The sequence below is a fragment of the Spea bombifrons genome, chromosome 2, assembly GCF_027358695.1.
Source record: "Spea bombifrons isolate aSpeBom1 chromosome 2, aSpeBom1.2.pri, whole genome shotgun sequence".
In the NCBI taxonomy this organism is placed as follows: Eukaryota; Metazoa; Chordata; class Amphibia; order Anura; family Pelobatidae; genus Spea; species Spea bombifrons.
The window spans coordinates 129,698,881-129,720,126 of NC_071088.1; the positions used below are offsets into that span (position 1 = coordinate 129,698,881).

The 21,246-nt window shown below is 40.9% G+C and overlaps 1 protein-coding gene across 2 annotated transcripts in view; it reads right to left on the bottom strand.

Moving 5' to 3' along the window:
* The window catches only part of DYNC2H1 (dynein cytoplasmic 2 heavy chain 1), a 146,519-nt gene that overhangs the window by 61,779 nt on the left and 63,494 nt on the right, over nt 1-21,246 (bottom strand). For both annotated transcript variants that reach the window (XM_053456486.1, XM_053456485.1), the window contains 8 exons: nt 17,766-17,831; nt 16,786-16,836; nt 16,172-16,249; nt 15,717-15,848; nt 13,727-13,799; nt 9,212-9,372; nt 7,910-8,035; nt 6,828-6,938 (listed from right to left, as the gene is read on the bottom strand). In XM_053456486.1, coding sequence (XP_053312461.1) covers nt 6,828-6,938; nt 7,910-8,035; nt 9,212-9,372; nt 13,727-13,799; nt 15,717-15,848; nt 16,172-16,249; nt 16,786-16,836; nt 17,766-17,831 — 798 coding nt within the window. The remainder of the gene's footprint in view (nt 1-6,827; nt 6,939-7,909; nt 8,036-9,211; nt 9,373-13,726; nt 13,800-15,716; nt 15,849-16,171; nt 16,250-16,785; nt 16,837-17,765; nt 17,832-21,246) is intronic.

A 21,246-nucleotide genomic window follows, 5' to 3' on the forward strand; every position in this document is an offset into this window, starting at 1 on the left:
ATAGAGCACCAGGATATGAAGTTATATCCCGGCACCCCATGTCATTAAAGATGCGCAGCGCCTTCTAATACAGTCTATAGAGTCGGCACACCCTACATAGTATAAAAGGGACACTTTAGGAGATCTCCCCTATAAACAGCCCATTGAGCAGTGGGACATTGTGGGTGATTTGCCCCTCCCCCGTTTGGCAGCAGCCCCACTGCCACTCTAGGACTAGTCAGCCTAGCCTAGGGAATGCCACTGGTTCCAAGGTATTGGTATAATAAAATTGAAATGCTTGTATTAGAACCTAACAGTGCCCCTAAGAACTGTCCTGGCTGCTCCTCCACTCATATTGTCATAAAGGTGCCATAAGTTCCACACCTGTAAACGTTTGGCCACGGAACTGGTAACCAAATGGGTAGAATACTTATGCACCATAGAAAGCATCTTGTAGGTTTTCCAGTTTTTGTTGATCAACAACTTTGCTCCTGGACACCTTGGATCTCTGAGTAATCCATCGATCTAGTGGCCAAAGGCTCTATAGCCAACACAAAAATTAATGGGGATAGGGGGCAGCCATGCCTTGCGCCACTGGTGAGTTTAAACAGAGAGGAAGTAAAAATAGAACAAGGGGTTCCTTGACTGCCTTTAAAAATTGCTTGGGTAGGTTATAGTGTTTCAATGCTTATCTCATACAGCCCCAATAAATTCTGTCAAAAGCTTCTTCAACGTCTAGGGAAACTAAAACTGCCCGTCACTGCCTGTGCTGAAATTAGACAGAAAAAGTTCCTGGTGTTATCAGGTGTGTGTTTCCAGGAACTAACCTAACCTGGTCCTTATGAATCAGGTCAGGAAGGCATATAAACTTCACATCAACATTAAATAGATCGCTGTAAAGTTGGCAGGGCATGTAGGCGGCTTGTCTTTTTTTTTTTTTTTAAATGAAAAAAGTTACAAATTTCTGATCATTTTTCTATTTCTATGTTATACAAGGTGAAAAGGTTTAAGAGCTGCATGATGTGGGGCACACCGAACTCAAACAAGCACACTTATGCCATGGGTGGGTGAGAATGAATTTGAGCTACAGACAGGAATGTTAACAAGTATGTACAATATGACACAGAATAGTGGTTTTGCATAGAGGTACTCGGCAAACTATTCAGTTGCTGGCAAAAAAAAATCAAAGTCAAGGTACACCAAAAAAATCTGAGTAATTTAGTGTATGCTTGCATTTTGTAGCTTGCTTTTATTCACTCAATTATGGTTTTTGAAAGTCAGATATTAGAGATAGAAGCTTCTTTTCTAAACTGCAATAATGTCATCGATATATTGATCGGATTCAGAAGCTCTCCAAGCTGGTAATCGTGGGCCCGGGGCACATTAACATCCTAACATTTCCTACTGGATTTGACATCAAACTTTTCAAAGTCCTTAATAATTATCAAGTGCGTAACACAAATGGTTTTTAGATGACGCTTTTTCAATGTTTGAAATCACATAAGCAGCATTTTAGATATTCAGGAAAGAGACTATTAAATAAAAAAGAAGGAAAAGAAGGAAAAACACTTTAAATTCTATAAAAGACCTTCTATAAACACTTGTCTTCTAAATGTAAGCATCCAAAAATAGAATGAAAGCATCTTACGATCTGCTTATGTGATTTTAGGAGCGAGTGTTTCCTTGTATAGAAAATTGCTTATATCTCAATTTTTCTAGTGGTTCTATTGAATGGAAGCGCACATGGATCCACTTTGGAACACAAGTATGTGTAATTTTGAGTCATCCTAGTCCTACGGACAATTATTGCTATGTAATTATCACTAATGTTGGCATTTGTTTTTTCTCAAAAAGCAATATTTTGCAGTTACACAACACTAATCATTTGATACGTTGACAGTTACTGATGTTTGTGAGGGCTGTACGCATGTCCGCTAAATTCAGGGGTTAATACAGGTCCCTGCGGTGCAGGAGGCAGCACGACTTTGGCAACCAAAGCTTCTGGGTGTAGAAGTCAGTCCTTTGAAGCTAGCCATAATTTTCTGTTATTGACGTCTTTTATTACGGGGCACAAATTGTTCACTTACCACAGCCCGTAGTAGCAGAAAAACTGCATTTGTAATCCCCCATTGTTAATATAATATATGTACAAATGTAACATACAAGACATTCTGCAATACAGTGGGTAGATGGAATCATAATGCCCCAAAGGGTAACGTATATGTCATCATTAGTCAGGGCTATTTTCCAGTAAGTGTCACCAACTGTCTCGCCCCTGTCTCTACCTGGATGTCTGCACATTTCCTGAAACTCAATCTCTCCAAAACTGAACTCCTCATCTTCCGTCCCTCCAACGCCAAGACTCCCCCATCAGCTTCCCTCAATGTTAACCGTGCTATCATCTCCCAGTCTACCTATGCGTGCTGTCTGGGAGTCACCCATGACTCCGACATTCCATTCACCAGGCACAGTCTGTCTCTAAAAACTGCCGTCTCCATCTTAAAAACATTGCCCGCATCCGTCCCTTCCTAACACAGCATGCCACTAAGGCTCTTGTCCATGCCCTTATTATCTCCCGCCTTGATTATTATCTGTCTTAGCTCACCCCTCTACAATCCACCATGAATGCTGCTGCCAGACTTATCTTCCTCTCACATCGCTTTACTGACGTCTCTCCCCTCTGTCAGTCTCTTCACTGGCTGCCTGTGCGCTTTAGGATTCATTTCAAAATCCTCACTCTTACCTTTAAAGCTCTTCACAGCGGTTCCCCCTCCCTACATCTCCTCACTCATCTCTAAATACACTCCTAACCGGTCTCTCCGCTCATCCAATGATCTCCTTCTATCCTCTCCTCTGATTTCTACTTCTCATGCCCGCTTACAAGATTTCTCCAGGGCTGCCCCTATCCTCTGAAATGCCCTCCTCCGGTCTATTCGTCTCTCCCCTTGCCTTTATTCCTTCAAAAAATCCCTCAAAAACCACTTCTTTAAGGACGCTTACAACATAGCACATTAACGCCCTCCCATATTCCTTTAGCTCACCTTTCCTAGTCCCTCTCCTGCAATACTTTTACTAGTGTGGCTGCTCCATCCCTAACAACGGCACTTTTACCTATTGTGTAATACACCCTAAATCCTTCTAGATTGTAAGCTTGTTTGAGCAGGGCCCTCCTCACCTGTTGTCTCTGTTAGTCAAACTGTTATGTTACATACTACATGTTATGTCCTGTCTACCCACTCTACAGCGCTACGGAATTTGATGGCGCTATATAAAACAATAAATAATAATAACAATAAGTGATTAATGACAGTGTGGGTTACTGAAGGGGTGTTATTTTTCCTTTGTGTAGCATAAGATATTTGACATAGATAAATGCAAGAGGACGCTGGTGTGCTATTTGACCCCTAAACACTTTATCTTGCATTTATCTAGCTGGACAATTGCATCCCCCTCAATTTATTTTAAGAGTTGCCTTGACTAGTATCGAAGTTGTGGTGCTATTTGATCCCTAAACACACACATATCAACCAAGGCAACTCTCTCTATAACATAAGGAGATGCATTTAATCATCCAACTGGAGACCTGAAGTTCCGAGGTGGGCTTCAAGAACGTTTTTATGATGCCAGAAAACTCATGAGAAAAATTTCTGGTCCTGAAGCCATTACATCAACAACAACAATGTCCTGTTAACCCCTTCCGTACCGGGACGTACCTGGTACTTCCTGGTTAACAGTCACCGGTAGACCGGGACGTACCAGGTACGTCTCCTCCAAAAAACGCCCCCACATCACCACAATCGCGGTGATCGCGGGGGCGCTGCTGCTGCCGTCTGCCCAGGAGTCCTGGGCAGACAGCACAGCCTGTCTAAGCCCTCCCCCAAGCCTACGATCACTCCCACGGAGTGATTCTCTAGGCAGAAACAGCGATTGCAGAAAAATCTGCAATCGCTGTTTCAGCTGCCACAGGCAGCTTCAGGGAAGGGGTGGGGGTGTTGAATGGGTCCCCACACAAGTGTGGGGGCCTGATCCAACACCCCCCTGCTGCCTGATCGCTCCATGAGAGCATCAGTGCAGCGTTAACCCCTTCAATGCCGCGATCGCTGCATTCAATGCCGCGATCGCGGCATTGAAGGGGTTAATTCCCGTTTTTTAGGGGGTTCTGCTACTGGTGGTCTGCCTGGAAGCCCAGGCAGACCTCCAGCAGCAAAAACGAACCCCCAGAAGTCCTCTGATCAGCCCTGTAGGGCTGATCAGAGAGACTCCTCTCCCACAATCTCCAGTCCACTGGAGATTGTGTCCCAGCTGCCAGAGGCAGCTTCAGGGACAGGGAGACAGGGCTCTTTGGTCTCCACATTAGTGTGGAGACCAGCCCCCCCACCCCCACCCCCCATAGTTAACCCCTACCCCCCCTCTTCCTCAATTAACCCCTTCAATGCTGCGATTGTTTATGACCCCCATCGCAGCATTGCAGGGGTTAATATTAGTCCCCACAAGCTTGTGGGGACTAAATATCAATCAATGCTGTGCTTCAATGGAGCATCAGCATTGAAAGAGTTAAAAAAAAAAAAAAAAAAAATAATTTTTTTAAAAAAAATACTAATAAAATAATAAATAAAAAAAATAATAAAAAAATAATAAAAATAATAATAAAAAAAAATACCAGCACTGACCTGAAAGTCCAGGGTGCTTCCAGGTCAAATGCTGGGCTGATCAGATCGCTCCTGGCCAATAGGAGTGATCGGATCATTATGGCAGCCCACGGATGACCCTGCTCTACAAAGAGAGAGGGGTCATCTAGGGTAATTATGAAAAAACACAAATTATTAAAAAATGAAATAATCATAATTATTACCTGATCACTTGTCGGTGACATTTTAAGTCGCTGATTATTGATCGGTCTCCCTGATTGATGTCAGCGGCCTAAACCTGTCACTTACAAGCAATCTGATAAAAAAAATATTTAAAAAAATGTAAATGCACATGTTCCAGTTTTGCCCTCATAGCTTCCTCAAAAAATGCATGAACCATGCATGTGAGGTCTTGTTGGAATCAGGGGATCTTGGTGAACAAAATGTGGTGTTTTCTTCCACTGTTGCACTTATGGTGTGCAAGAAATTCAGTGCAACATTGAAATGTATGCGTTAAAAACGCAATAAAATAATTTCCCTGTGAAGTTTGGCAGAAACGAGTGAAGAAATGGCTAGCTGAAAACTGTCAAAACTACCCTAGTTGAACACCTTGACTTGTCTACTGTTCATAAATATATACTTTTATGGGGTAATTTACAGCGGGGGGCTTCCAAAATGTCCCAAATGGGATATGGGCCCAGGAAACCAATTTCTGAAAATTCCAAATGTGAAAACGAAAATGCGCATGTTCCAGTTTTGCCCTCATAGCTTCCTCAAAAAATGCATGAACCATGCATGTGAGGCCTTGTTGGAACCGGGGGATGTTGGTGAACACAATTTGGTGTTTTTTTCTGCAGTTGCACAAATTCTATACAAAATATAATATAAAATCTAAAGCAACATTGCAACATATGCAAAAAAACCCAAAAAAATATAAAAATACCTCAAAATTTGGCAGCAACTGGCGATAAAATCCCTGTTTGAAAAGTGTCAAAATGACCCTAGTTGTACACCTTGACTTATCTACTTTTCATAAACATATAATTTTGGGGGGATAATCAGTATCTGTGACAACTATTGCAGTTATTAGACTACCATGCCAAATTTGCAAAAAATTACATTTCAAAAACACGATGCATGCCTAGCAATATTTGCCCTATACTGGTCAAAATAGATGAAAATCCTGGCCATGTTGGGTGGTTTCCAAATCAGGACAACTCAATGAATATATTTGGGATAATTTTTTCCCATTGGTTCAATGTGTGTACAATTTATATGTATACAAAACTGTAAAAAAAATGCGTTTTTTTCATTTTTTCACCACTTTTTCCAGTTTATTTCAAACAAAACAATGTACTACCCAGCTTAATATGGTTTCAAATGAAAGCCCTACTTGTCCTAAAAAAAACAATATATGATTTGTGTGGGTGCACCAATTAATAAGAGAGAAATTACAGTTGAAGAAAGACATGGCAAAAACACAAAAACGGCTCCGGTCCTTTAGCGACACGTTAGTATCAAAATCCCGGTCCTGAAGGGGTTAATAAGAATGGGATGCTTGCAGGTCAGAATTACCATTTCCTTTTCCCATTGGCGTCACAATGGACTCTTCTCATTGTAAACTTACAACCTCACCTATACGCAGATGAAACACAAACCGGCCTCCTTCCCTTATTTCTAACAGCCTTTCGGCCATTCGCTTTCTTGGATGCTTCACGTGCCACCCAAAACCCAGCTTCTCTGGAACAATTCTACACTTTCCTCCGCACTTTCTCAGGACCATATGTACCTATCTCTTTAGGGGTCTAACTCAGTCCTTCTCCCTCTCCTGATCCTGCATGCGCTTAAATGCACTACTACTATCCCGTAACGTTAATTAAAAAAAAAAAAAAAAAAAAATTGCGACACACAACATAAAACATTCAAGGCTGAAGGAGACAAATCACGAATGAAATACTAGGAATTATTAATTTTGTGAATTAAATATCACCAACAACAAATGACTTTCTGGATTTTGCCAGCATCATTGTAATTTCTTTAATATATATTGAACGTGATTGTATATACAATTTTTTTTTTAAATAAACAATGATATGAAAGTAGGCCGAAAATCCCAAATCACACTTCTCCATAGGAACCGTTTGTCGGATGTTATTTTCAATGGAAATGTTGTTCGTCATGCTTAATGTTTCTTGTACGTGTATAGAAAATAACTCTTACCTCATATGTTATCTTTAAACTCGACTGCAGCAAAATCGTTGTAAATTTTGGATGAACTTCCGCAGTAAGCCATAGGCGGAAATTGGCATTTGGCTGGAGGGTGTTTAATTCCTATTGGATTATAGAAATGTAAAGTAGCAATATATGCGTTATTTGAAAAAATAAATGTTACAATGAATATAATCAATGTGCTAAAGGTCAGGCTCTGTAGAAGTTATTGATACCATCTATGAGACAATTGGTTTACAGAATTAGATTTGTAGCCATGTGAGCTTTCGAGACACCAGTGTTCCTTCTGAACATGTTAGACTCTTCTTTGTGAAAGTGGTAAATGGTCAAGAAGCTAGACACGTAATGTACCTCTCCTCAATATTTTTAAGTGGATAAGATGTATTTTCAAAGTAGAAAGATATTTCCTATAATAACTTGAAGCCAAAATTACCCAATTTTAACTAGCGCCTTCGTATTCCATAAATATTCGCCCGTTCCTGTGTTCTTTTCATGCGAATATTGCTGCCCTTCATTGGTTGATGCCAGAGGAGCTCCCTACCGGCGACCAATAGAGTCGCTCCTACGGACCTTTAACTCCTGACACCAAAACTTGGCCTGGGGAGACACCAATGGTCTCCCGGCTCCAGGAGTTAAAGGTCTGTAAGAGCGACTCTATTGGTTGCCGGCAGGGGCCTGCGCTGGCATCAACCAATTGATCAGGTGCCCCTGATCAAAACACGGCTGTGTCATTGCAGCTGCACGGTATACATGGAATGAGCTCAGACGTAGTGTCTCCCTACAAATGTATTTAACTGCTTTCCTTATAAAACACTTTAAATACTCTCAATGTTGGAGGGCTTTTATTGCTGCCAATAGATATAACAACATGTCAAGTCTATTAGTCAATTTGCAGCCATTTATCCTTTCGTATGACACATCATATTTCAAGCAGCCCAGCCAAACAAGACATGGAAATGTTTTTCCTAAGATTAGATTTCCAATTTCATGAATGGAAGTCCAAATGATGTAAAACGTGAAAGTGAAGAATCTGTGCTCAGATAATCTCGTCAGCTGTTTGGGTTTTTACTTGCCTTTTCCAGGACAGGAAGCCAAGAAATGACAAGATGCAGATTTTTTAAGCAGAGCCATTCCCCTTCCTTGGCACACTCCCTTAATGTTTGTATGGCTAGATCAGCTTGGCCTTGACCCATCGCCACCTACCGAGAAAGAAAATTATGCTACAATTACCAAGATAATGCATAAGTGCAGTTTAAAACCAATTACTCATAGGTACAGAGACTAAAGCTTGATTAAGGCAAGAAGATCAAAGAATAAATATTCTTGAAGGCCCTTCAGCTAGGGGAGTTTGAGACTGGTTCACATTAATGAAATTAAATACATTTTTCACAAGCCGAGCCAGTCGTATCGCCCTACTATACAAACATCCAGATACTTTTCAGAAAGAGCTGATGTAAAATACGAGACAGAGTTGCCTTACTAATTTCTGTCAGTCATATCCTTATGTAACGGCAAATAAAACCGCACTTGTACTTAAATCAAAAATTCTAACAAACCCAAATTCTGTGCGCTCCATATTTTTTGAAACGGGGTTCTTAGTACTAGGGGACTTGTCCTCTGGATCACTCGATGGAGAGAAATGTGGCTCACTATCATTAACATGATAACCATAGCTGGGAACTCTCCGGGTTTGACCCGGAGATTGCTGGGGGAGCGCTGCTCCTCCAGTTCTCCGGGTCGTGGGAGCAGGGTCTTGACACACCCCGCTCCCCGCCCATTTTTTCATTGAAATGGGGGTGTTTCCTGCTGTCGTCAATGGGACCGCCCTTGACGTCAGTGGGACCGCCCACCAACGTCAGCGGGCCTGCCTGCTGACATCAGCGTGCAGTCCTGGCCACGTCCCGCAAGGGAAGGCTCCGGGTAGCCGGAGCCCAGAAGTTCCCAGGTATGATGATAATTCTGAAAGAAGCCACTGTTGCGTTGCCTTTAGTTGAGGATTATGTGCCCATTTAAAACACACATCTGATATTTCACATTGATGTCATCTATAATATTTTGGACCAAAGTTTAAAAAGTGGTCTCGTTACCGTAACAACCAATAATATGGGTCAATCAGCAGGAATATTTATTGGTTGCTAGGATAAAATTACTTTTTAAAACTATGTACCAGCATTATTTTTTTTTTTTTTTTTTTTTAAACACCCCATTATTCGTGAATGTTAAACTTCTTTCAGTTGGCTTTGCAGTGGCATGGGACGAATAAACAGATGCTTCCAAGCCCCATTCAGATGCTAGTTTGTACATACCCCGCTGAACACAATACAGAACGATACGTAAAATGTTAAATCCTAATAATAATCAGAATATGTATTTACTTCGTGATACCGCTCTCTGCCAATCTCGGCACCGGCCAGTTCCTGCAATTCCTGGGACGGGTCAGCTCCCGGAGATATCATTATTAGAACTGGCTCCGTAGCCAGAGTTTCCTTACTCAGGCGTTTCAGATTCAGAGGTGGAGGAGACAAGTCTTTCAGTCCTGTAATAAACAATTAAACTAAAATAAGCTGTTGCATACATATACACAAGTTGAGTAACCCATTTTTGAAATGTTTGAGACCAGAAGTATTTCGGATAACAGATCTGTTTATGCGTATTTACTCGCTGGTCACTATTCTCAACGTGAACATGGTATGCCGGTGCCTGGGTAAGGACGTGGGGAGTTATTTTATCCCCGTTCTCCACTCTCTGGCCAGTTGTGTGGCGCACAGCGTTGGGTCACGCCATCAAACTGCTCCTTGCCAAAGAGGAGTCAAGGAAACCATATACAGACTACAGGAGAGATCAGACATATATTGTGTCCAAACACAATAAGAATCTTACCATAAACATCAAAGCAGAAGTTATATACATGGTATATATATATATATATATATATATATATATAAATACACACACACATATACCATTTACTGTACATATAGTCCAGGCAATAATGTATTTCTGATGATGTTATCACTGTCGAAAAGCTAAACATACGGCACATCCACTCCACGTTCCACTGCCAAATGAATCATTACAAAAATAAACTGCCTCGGTTCCAGACTCCGGAGCTAACCTTGAGTTCAAAAATGGGCTGAATACAGTATCTGAAAAAGGTTAAGATCAGCTATAGTTTAATAAGAGCTTTTACATATATACAACTGCCAAATAATTAGTTGTATTATAGTATATTATATATTATATTCACACCGGAAATCGGTGGAACTTACTTTTTTTTCACCCAGAATACCGGCTTTCTACGGCAGAATAAAATACGGGTGGATGGAAAAACTGAACAAATCTTCAAAAATAGATGCCAAAAATACATGTGGATTCATTTACACGTTATGTTAACGTATTAAAATGATTGATGCCCTGATCAACAAAAAAAACTCCATCTTTTACAAATATCCCTGATCGGTTAAAATAAATTAAGCTAATTTTGTTTATTTACACGTTTGCATTGAAGATAAATAGGGTTCTTCACTGCGAAAGATAATTAGTTATTCGGATAGCTTGAGTAATATTATTTGAAATTTTCCTTTGTTGATTACATTTTATTGCTTTAGCAATAAAGAGGAAGAAAAAAATCATTGCAATAATAGAATATTATTAGGCTGCCTGCATGAAAGTGTTTTTGAGTCAAGCACATCGCTTCTAACAATTTAGAGGCTTAACAAAGTTTTGCAAGAAACATTAAATTGTTACGGGGGGGGGATTTATACGCCTTGTGTATCCTTCAGCAGCCCCTTCAGGTAGGGCAGGACATCGATGAAACCAGCCGTGTAATAACTAAGTAGTATATGCGTAAGAAAAAAATATATCGGCAGGGAACAAAAAAGCACCGCAGCAGGATATACAAGGAAAAGAAACTCCGAGGTAAGAAGTTAATGTTTCCCTTGTGATCCTCAGCAGGGAAGCGAGACACGTGCAAGCAGAAAGGGCGCAAAATAATCAGACAGCAAAACTCGTCTGCCAAACATAGACCCAAATAAATAGTGCTGGAATACCAAGTCAGTAACGTTTAACCAAAGTTTAAAACGAAGAGCAAACTGCTGCTGATCTGGAGGCACGTCTGCCAGTGCGGTCCATGCGGTAGCCAGTAGAGTGGGCTTTCCGACCAACAGGGGGCAGCGAACCTTCCGCAGTATTTGCTTCATGGATTGTCTGTATTAGCCAACAACTGAGGCACCTCAGAGACACCTTAAGTCCCTTACAGGGATCAGCAAAGGAAAATGGGTCCTTTGCAGGTAAACCATTAGCACTCACTTGATGTCTAAGAGATGCAGCTCTGTATCTTTCCCATTCTTTGGTACCGGGCAAAAAAAGTTGGTAACGCAATGTCCTGAGAAGCACGAAAAACAGAAATTCTCTTCGGGAGAAATTCCGAGGGTAAGCAGAGCACATGTTCATCCAAAATGAATGGAGAGCAAGAAGACCGGGCTTACAGGTCAGAAACTCATCGGGCAGAAGTAACTGCCACCTTTAACAAGAGAAGAGATGTAGATTCAAGCAGATTAAATAGAGGTCAAGTATAATGTCTCAAGGCCACAGTTAAATCCCATGGAGGTACATGGTTTGGAGATTGAGGCCTTACACTGGCTAATGCTAATCACTGGACCAGAGGATAAGATCACCTCAAAGCCCAGAAAGGATCTTAGGGCAGTAATATGCACTCATAAAGGCTGGACACGGATCCTTGGAAAATCCTGAATGAAGAAATTCCAGAGCTTGCGGGACTGACAGACGAAACGCGAGAGAGTTCCTGGGGCCATCTTGAAAAGGCTTTCCAAACGGCAGCATCAATCTTTCCCGTGGCCAGCTTCATGCTTTCTGAGGGTAAGTCCATGGTAAATCCATGGTTTAGCAAGAGAGCCCTTTCAATCCCAGTGTTGGAGACGGATGATAAGATAAGCTCTGGAGAAACTATATCTGAAATCAGGAAGTCTAAAAAGTGGACAAATGGACATCTCTATCAGATCCACATATCACACTCTTCACGGCGAGAATGACATCCGTCTGGCCCATTCTTAAAGAACGTCCAAAGCCAGGATAGGGAAAAAAGTCTGTTTTTGTTCGCCACTGAAACCATCGGGTCGATGTCTAGGGAACCAGGATGAAAGACAAGCTCCTAAAAGATATCCGAGTGTAGACTATTCTTTTGGACAAATCTGATGTTGGCTCAAATATTCTGCCTTAAGTTTAAGGGGACACTGGTTGTGGACTGCTGCCGGAGATAGCTCTCTGCAGATATGTCAGCTGCCAAAACTCCTAATGGAAAACTTCTTGTACCCCCCACCGCTTCTGATATGCTGCAGTAGTCCTGTTGTCTGACTGAATTAATATGTCCTTCTTGAGAATCAGTCTAGAAATGCCAGACTTCCTGGAGCTCCAGGGAACTGATACATAGGTAGGCTTCCTAAGGCATAGAAATGAAGCTCCTACCTGCAGCGGGGGTAGGACAAGCACTGAGGGGGCAGTTGAGTGGGCCGGCTTTAATGATTTCCTGCCCTACCTCTCGCTGCTCCATTACAGTGTCTCCTATCTTGCGCCGCCCAGGAACAAGGCGGAGTCACGTGATGTGACGTCACTTCCTGTGACTCCGCCTTGTTCCTGGGCGGAGCAAGAGAAGAGACGCTGTGAGGGAACAACTCGAGGGCAGCCTTCCGGGACTGCGCAGGAAATCAGGTAAGAAGGCGAGCGTGATTGGCCACAAATGTGGCGGGAGCGGAACACCCACATTGCGGGAGCGGTATTAAAAACAGCGGGATTAAAAAAGCAGTCCCACACAGGGCTCTATTTCCAACAATACTGTTACATGTGAGCCATCAGCAAAAATGTCAAATTACTGGTAATACAGAAGCAAAACATCACTTGTAATTAAAATCAGAATAATACAAATACCAATATTTGTAACGGTTACACAAACGCCAATGTTTTATATGAGAGCATGGTTGTTGTAAGGGAGATGGTTTGGGTGTCAGTAACAAGGGTAAATTTACATCATTTATGGTGGGTAAAGGTGATGGGAAACTGCACCATAAGATTTCTGAGGGAAAAACAAGCCTTGGCTTGTCTGGTGTCTGTAGATGAGTGTTTAATAATACTTCTACTACACCCTTAATTTTAATGGTAAATAAGCGAAAAGCATGTATTTTGAAGAAAATGATTACAGGCTCACAGAAGGAAGATCCATCAATCTGCAGCCTTAATATTTACATTATTAAGGGTGGACCGATTCTGGGGTATTTGACTAGGTAAATAAAGCTGGTGGAACCCAGGCCAGCTAGTCTAGGATCATTTCACTACTGGCCGAGATTCCCTAATGTACTGCTTCGATGGGGATGCTGTCACATCAATAGGGACCCAACCTTGGGAATTCATCAAAACACAACCTATGGACCATGTCTCCAAGTTCAAAAAGGAAAGCCATTGTCAATGTCTTTTAGTAGTATAGTAGACAATCAGTTTGCCCAATGGATTATGATTTAAGGGGTTTTAAAGTTTTCTTCATTGGCGTATCCCAGCCCATTCCACTAAACAGCAGCAAACAATGAAAACCAGAAATGTTTTATTTAGTCTGTATATTTCTTTAAACTTGCACCCGACGCCGACAAATTAAATATTCAAATCTCATAATGTCGGCTATACGCACAAGCCTGTCCAGCAAGTACCCCCTGCATAATCCAGGCTGAGGGTGCAGAAAAAGAGCAAGCCCAAGAATCTCAGTATGCAAACTGTTCTGTATCTACCCTCCATTCATATAATCGTCAATAATATATTATCCCCCCTCCTTTGTATCGCTTATATATTTACAAAAAAAATGTTTAGTAATTAGTTGAAATACTTACCTAGATTCTTGAATGCAAAGAGGGCCATCGCACTTTGAAGTCTGTCTGGTCGAATTGCTTGGACAACCAGAACCTGGAAAGAAAATATGATAAATAATATGAATATGTTATATGCAGGAATGATATTCACATTCCAGAACCACCGGCTTTGTCCTTGGCCATTTCTTTTAGTCAAGTGGAACTATCATCTATCATCATATTGCTGCATATTTATAGTTTTGGACAAAAAAAGAGCAAAATAATATCAAATGGTATTATATTTACAATTTTATTTTCACATAATTAATCTCTTACTTCTTAATGCACAAAAATTGTTAAATTATTATCTGTTTTGGTGGATGAAGAACAGATGCGGTATATGTGGTCAGGTGGGGGCAGGGTGCTGGGCCCTGGCAAAAGGGCAAAACATTAATTTTACATGATTCCATTTTAGTTATGGAGAGCAAGAAGCTTCTGTTGTGCCCAGTATACCGATAAACATTAACATTGAAATTGATCATATGTAAAATTAACAGTATCAAGAACCTATGTTAAGACCCGCGTAAAAGATCATGTGCACACGTCAGTGACATGAAGATCACTCCCAAGGTGGGGGGACAGATGGGTTATTTTGTGAATTAAGGTGGCGGGGTAAGAGTCTGAATGAACATGGCAGGGATTTCAGGGAATAGGTACAGCACGGGAGAAATCTTAGATATATGCGAGTGAGCAGAAGGGTTAACGTTTGACCCGTCGTGGTCACAGCAAGAGAGTATCTGGACATAAGTAAGAATCTGGAGTTTCAGGTCTATTTCGGATAGTAAGGGCATTACAGAAACAAAATGCACTAACTTTATGCAAAGTACTAAAAAAGTTATAACTCAAGACGGCAAAATGGGGAAAAAAATCTTATAGTTTTAGGAGATTGGGGGCGTGAAGTCCTTCACTAGCTGCACTTTTGTAAGCTATACTAACATTTTGATTGTGATGGAAAACCGAAGAGCAAACTGGCCTTACAAGTCCTACGATTCATCAACTCAAAGCTGAAAGGTATTTACATTTTGAGTTCAGGGCCGCTTTATAAGCTTTTCTAGCACGCTCCTCTCCAAGGAGGGTTCCACCATTAGATGACTACGCCACGTTTCTACTAATCTTACAGAAAGCCTTGCAAAATATGCTATTTAGAGAATTTTTGATGCTTCTATGACATCAAAAATTATGCACAAGAAAATTTTTTTTCTTTAATTCTTAGCTTTTTGCTAATGCAATAAACTCTATATTTAGGCCTGCCTCGACCTCTTCATGTTTACGCTCTACAAGGACCCGTTTTACGAGTCTAGAAGTTATGTGTAGAACCATTGTGTGAAAGTTGGCATAAAAGCGAGCATAATTTAACTCAAACATGGGACTGATTCAATGGTAGCACATTCTTGCCATCGCAAATCGTTGGCGAGAAACATTGGAGCGCGGAGGAGAAGTTCCGCAGAATCTCTAGAGCTGCAGCTCCTCCTAAAGGTAAGTCATTTAATTTATTTAAAAAAAAATAAAATGATAAATACATATGAAAGTACTTAAAAATGCATTCTTTCTTTAATATGCTGCCTGGGACACTGGATAATAGGCTATTGTGTTAGGAATCTGTAAACAAGGTTATTTAACCCAATTATTTATATACTTCAAGTATGTACAATATTGGACACATAATAAAAAAATGGGATTAAGTGTCTAACCAAATCCGAACCTCTTATTGAGCCAACATAGAAAAATGTAAAGCTTATGAAAGATGGATTCCAGCTGAAGAAGAAAAAAAACACGGAATTCCCAAAAGATTTACAAACTAAATTTAAAAAGAATGTTTTGGGGACGTTTTCATGTTACCGGGTCATGCTGCTATGTACATGTGTATAATATAGACAAAAACTGTAAGTATCCAGCATTAATTAGATTAAAGGGTTTCATATTGTCCAGCCGCGCCAGTGATCAGTAAAGGGGCCGCGTTGTTCCTACCGACCTGCTGAAATAAGGAAAGTTTCTTGCCGATGGCCGCAGGAAAATCTTGCTCACAAGCCGAGCTCCTTGAAAAATGATTCCACAGATTTGCATCTTCAAGGCTCAGAGTCTGATAAAGAGCTGGAAGCGAAGCCTGCGAGATAAAACACAGTGATCACATTTGGGTGGATTGGAGGATTCAAACACATGCCGTCTTTAATTAAGCCATATATTATTTTCGACAGGTAATATGAGAAACGAGATAAGCCGTTACCTAAAAAATAAAAGAGCTTCACTACACAAACGTATGAATTTAAACATATTAGAAGTGAAGCATAAAAAAAAAGATGGAACTTTCACTAAATGAATTTATCAATGTCAAATTATCAAAATGGTATTAAATTGCCTGGATTTTTTTTTTTGCTTCCTAGATGAGTTAGTATTTTGGTTTGTTTGTAAATAATAACAACAACATACCTTTAACAAGGCTACTGCCCACGCTCTTTCTTGCTCAATCCATGACGGAATCTGATCCCGAAGTGTCCTTTGAGAATCCTGAAAATAGAAAAATGGATAAGAAATAGATTTTGAGAAGGCTGTGTACAGTGTTAGATTTACAGTGCATGCCTTTTGAGCTTTTTGTGGCCAAAGGATTACTTCATTCGTTGCGAGAATGCTCCTGTACTGATGAACAGAACAGTATTCAATCATTAACACAGAGTTCTTTCATTCATTCACCAATTAGAATTAAGATAAATAATGTTACGCAGTTAGCAAATAGTTCAAGTTTTTACCTTTTTTTCTGTGGCAGTCTATGGTAAAATTGGCTTTCATTGAGCACTGTTAACCTATGCTGTAGATGATGGGTAAAAATCTATGGCATATATTAACCAATAACCTTTTGGAGTTTGTGGAAAAGCTGGCAATGTTAAACCCCCCCCAATTATACATTATACATATAGATGGACAACTCTAGTGAGCCTATAAAATATTTTAGCAGGTTCAAGATTTCATTATTTTTATGTTTTTTTTTAACCAATTAAACATGCCTTTAAAAAAAAAAAAAAAAATTTTTTAAATGATTTACTTACAGATTTCTTGAATACGTCTCCAATGGTAACACCGGTAAAAACATCCCATTCCTATAACATGAAATACAACATTCTCTTAGAGACTTTGAGTTTTTAACTCAGACTGTGAAGATGGGGTTGGAAGTAAACGAAGGTCATAGGGGAAGGTACGTGAAGATGTTTCCCGATCCAAATAACGATCATCCACAAGCATGGGATTACGATCAAAGCAGAACAAGGCAGCAAGCAGAGAGAATGCGCACAGGGCAGAAGACGGGGGATAACACTTCTTTGCTTAAAAGAAACAGGGAAATGTTAGCTTTGTGTCTATGCCCCGAGTCTTATAGGGTATAAACTGCATGGTATGCATCCAGAAGGGAAGCCGGCCCTGGCCAGGTCAGAGGTAGATAAATCAAATGTGTGTGGCGGTCTGCTGGGTACACGCCGCCACATTATACACTCTTACCTCTTGGAACTAGACTATTGCCGAGAGCAAAAATATGTTTATTTACAATGCTAACGAAGTCCATTCCTCTATAGACTTTCATTAGTCGGGAATCAGGCTGTGTGATTAAGACCGAGCTATTCTATATTTATCATTAGTACGTATGATAAGGAATCGGGGTCTAGTTGTCTAGTAGATTGGCCCTGGATAGCAGAACTAGAACACGTAATATTCACTGCCTGGAAATGTTACTTCATGCAAAAACTGCAGCTGCGTTAAAGAAACAAATACAGCAAATAAATGTATTTTTCATCTGATACTAAAAATGGTCAGAGTCAACCTTTAAATAACAGAAAAAAACAAATATAAACACCCTTTGCATTAAAGATCAGTATTGTCTGAAATTGCCATTTACTTGTACATCCGCAAAATACACTGAAAACACTTTCCATACTTCTACCCACCGTATGGAAAGTCCTGCTTACTGTGCTCCACGGCTGCTTTTATCATTAGGGTAAGATAAACAGATCTATATCGGACTCCATCATTTACTTACGTTCTCCTGGAAAAGCTCCGGATGCATTCCACGGACGAAATGCAGGGCGAACATCAGCTGATCAGCCTAAACATCAAAACACAACAATTAGAAATCCCAACACAATTACATGGGAGGAATTTTGCAAGTTAAATCTGGTAGAATTATCTAAAATTCACCAAAATTGCTTTATTCCATTTCAATGGAGCAACCAGGGGTGATTATGAGCTCTTCTGCAGGGGAGCTGGGCAGCTAGGCAACAGAATCCCCCCGAAAATCACGCATCCCCCTTAAATTGGGCACGCATTGGATTTAAGTTATCCAGTAACACACGCAGACGTTAAACGCACCAAATCTCACATGTAAGACAGGCTCTTGAGCTGTGCTAATTGCTATAATCCCACCGCAGACCTGCGCGAAACATAAAGCTGCTTTCACACTAGTTCAGGTCATAGTGCAAAATCATGAAAACGCGGAATATTTCTCGTTAACCGAAGAGGTCTCCGTGTGCGGATTCACTGGGGAGACTACAGAGGGGGCTGCGTGCTCAATTACTCACCGCGTCTCTGCGGCCACTCACTTTACAAACCGCGTTTAAAAATGTATGGGGCGAGGTTATAAGATAAATGCGGAAATGGATTCTGGCACCTCCTGTTGTCCATGGTGGGCCTTAAAGCACTTAAGGATCATACTAAACGTTTGAAATTTGTGCTTCAAGGGTGATTGGGCTGTCTTGTTTGATAAGACATTTTATTTATAATACAGGAAACTTCTACAGATTTTGACTGAGTAACATTTGAATATATATATATTATATATATATATATATATATATATATATATATATATATATATATATATATATACCGTACTTACCGGCGTATTACACGCACCGGCGTATAACACGCACCCTCGCCGGAACCGGAAGTGCGGGAGACGCGGCTGCAGATTGTGCAGCACAGAAAGTTATCGGCGTATAACACGCAGGTAGGGTTTAAACTTATTTTTTTTAGATATAAAAGTGCGTGTTATACGCCGATAAATACGGTGTATATATATATATATATATATATATATATATATATATAATTAAAAAAAAAACTAAAAAAAATCTTAGACATAATATATGCCTTGTTGCACATGATGTAAATGTCTGAAACAGGGTAGAAATTTTGGGTGGAACAACTGAGATAGGTAAGGAGTAAAAAAAATTGAAAAATGGAAGCAGCAGCAGTTTAATGTTGATAAATGTAAAATAATGCACTTGGGGTGTAAAAATCCCTAGGTAGAATACAGCATTGGGGACACTGCTCTGTGAGCGACAACAGAAGAGAAGAACAGGTGAGTAATTATTTTAGGCAAGCCGGCAATGCAATCCAGCGTCCAAAAAAGTGTCGCAGGATCCCAGTTTGTACAGCGAGAGGCATCGGTAGCAGAGGGAGGAGGTTCTGCCACGTTACGGATCTCTGGTCTCACCTACAGCATGGTGTACAGTTTTGGAGACCCCATCTCCAGAATAATATTTAATTTCTGAAGCGTTCAGGAGGGTAACTAAAGTGGTGAATGATTTGAAGGGGGGAAAAAAAAATTGGAGGAGATTAAATACATAATGGGATTTAACAAATTTCAAAAGTTAAGAGGTCAAAATCTAAAACTAGAGGATCAGATGGTTAGATGCAATGTAAGGATGTTTTACTTTACAGTAAAATGGAACAGATAAATGGAACAGCCTCCCAGCAGAGGGTATGATGAGGGAGTTTAAGCATGCGTGGGCTAGGCATAAAGCTATCTGAAAACATGGACAAAGCCAAGGGCAGACTAAGATCTTCACATCAGGAAAAATTGCAAGCTACACTGGCCAAATGGTTCTTATCTGCCATCTAATGTATTCCTGCCATCTTAAACATGCGCTTTCACATATAGTGCTCTCCATTACACAAGCATACTGTATGTCTTTCAAACCGAAGCCTCTGTACGGATCCATCTAACCCATGCCTCCCAACTGTCCTGATTTGCAGCTGCAGCCTGCAGGACTAGTTGAGAGATCACAATCTCCCTCTAGTCGGCTCAACATTAGGGAGCGCTTTACTGCTCCCTAATCGCTTCACACCAGTAAATAATGCAGAGCACAGGGATATGACGTCATCACCACGCTCTGCATCAATAGCCGGTGTGTAGCGATGAGGCAGCAGTAAAGTGAGGTAACAGACCTTGCTTTCCCACCACAGGATGGAGGAAGAAGGATGGAGGAAGAGGTAAGAGAAAGGGATGTAAGGGCAGTGTATGTGCATGTATGTGTGTGTATGGGCAGGTGTATGTGTATATGTGTGGATAAAAGGCAGTGTATGTGTATATATGTGTCTGTAAAGGCAGTGTATGAGCAGGTGTGTGTGTGTGTGTAAGAGCAGTGTACGGGTATGTTTATGAGCAGGTGTGTGTGTGTAAGGGCAGTACACGTGTATATGTATGTGTGTTTATCGGCACATGTGTAAGGGTAGTGTGTATGGACAGGCGTGTCTAAGGGTCCTGGGAGTGAGGCTAACATTAGCCTTTTTTAAGTTAAAAAATATCTCTGCTGCTGCTGACTGCCCAACAAACATAAGAGGGCTTCTTCGGAAGCTACTAAACCACGGTTAGAAGAAGGGGGCACATTCTACGGCTCATGCTGTCACCGATTACAGAGCTTGCGGCGCTACCATTGCATGCGTTAAATGTTAACGTTCCCGTTCCCATTCCCATATCTGCGAAATGAATAGGCGGCTGAAATAGTTTGCAGCCAATGGCCCGTATTACTCGTCTTTCGAGAATGTAAGGGCCGTCTCTTTTTTTTATTCATCGTAAATGGAACGGAAGGTGACCTTGTACCGAGTAACACGTGAAATCTATTTTAATCACAACAATTCCAGGGAAATAAATGATTTGCTAAACAGTACAACTAATGAAAACGAAAATGGTCCAATGTTGCCGCTATTAAGCTTTGACATCTGCTTTATCATCTGATTAAATATGCAAAAGAAGCATAATTCTCAATTAATTTGAAATATAAGGACGGTGCGTATGCATGCAAAGAGTCTCTTGCCTTTATACCGGGCAGAGGCCGTAACGGAGCAAAGATGCGCTGCTGTTCCTGCCGAACGCCTTTTACTGCGAGACATATCCGAGGAGCCGACGCTGTGACCGACGCAGCTGGGAACCCCCAGTGGCAAATGAAACCTCTCAAGAGATCCCTTCGAGCTTTGCCACCCGCAAATTCAAACATGCCATAAGCACGCTAACCCGGCAGAAACTCCAGAACACTTTTAAAGGTGGCGTTCCACTTATTATTAATCCCATCCTCCAGGACGTTAACACATACAAACCTCGGCAGATCCGGCGTCATTCCTCAGAAGGTTTCAGCACACAGAAACAACACGGACATTTAAAAAGCCTCTCTAACAATGCCCGCTTTGGTGTGTCGTGACAATTAAGCGTTTCAGGCAAAAATTAGGAACGAGGCAACGTT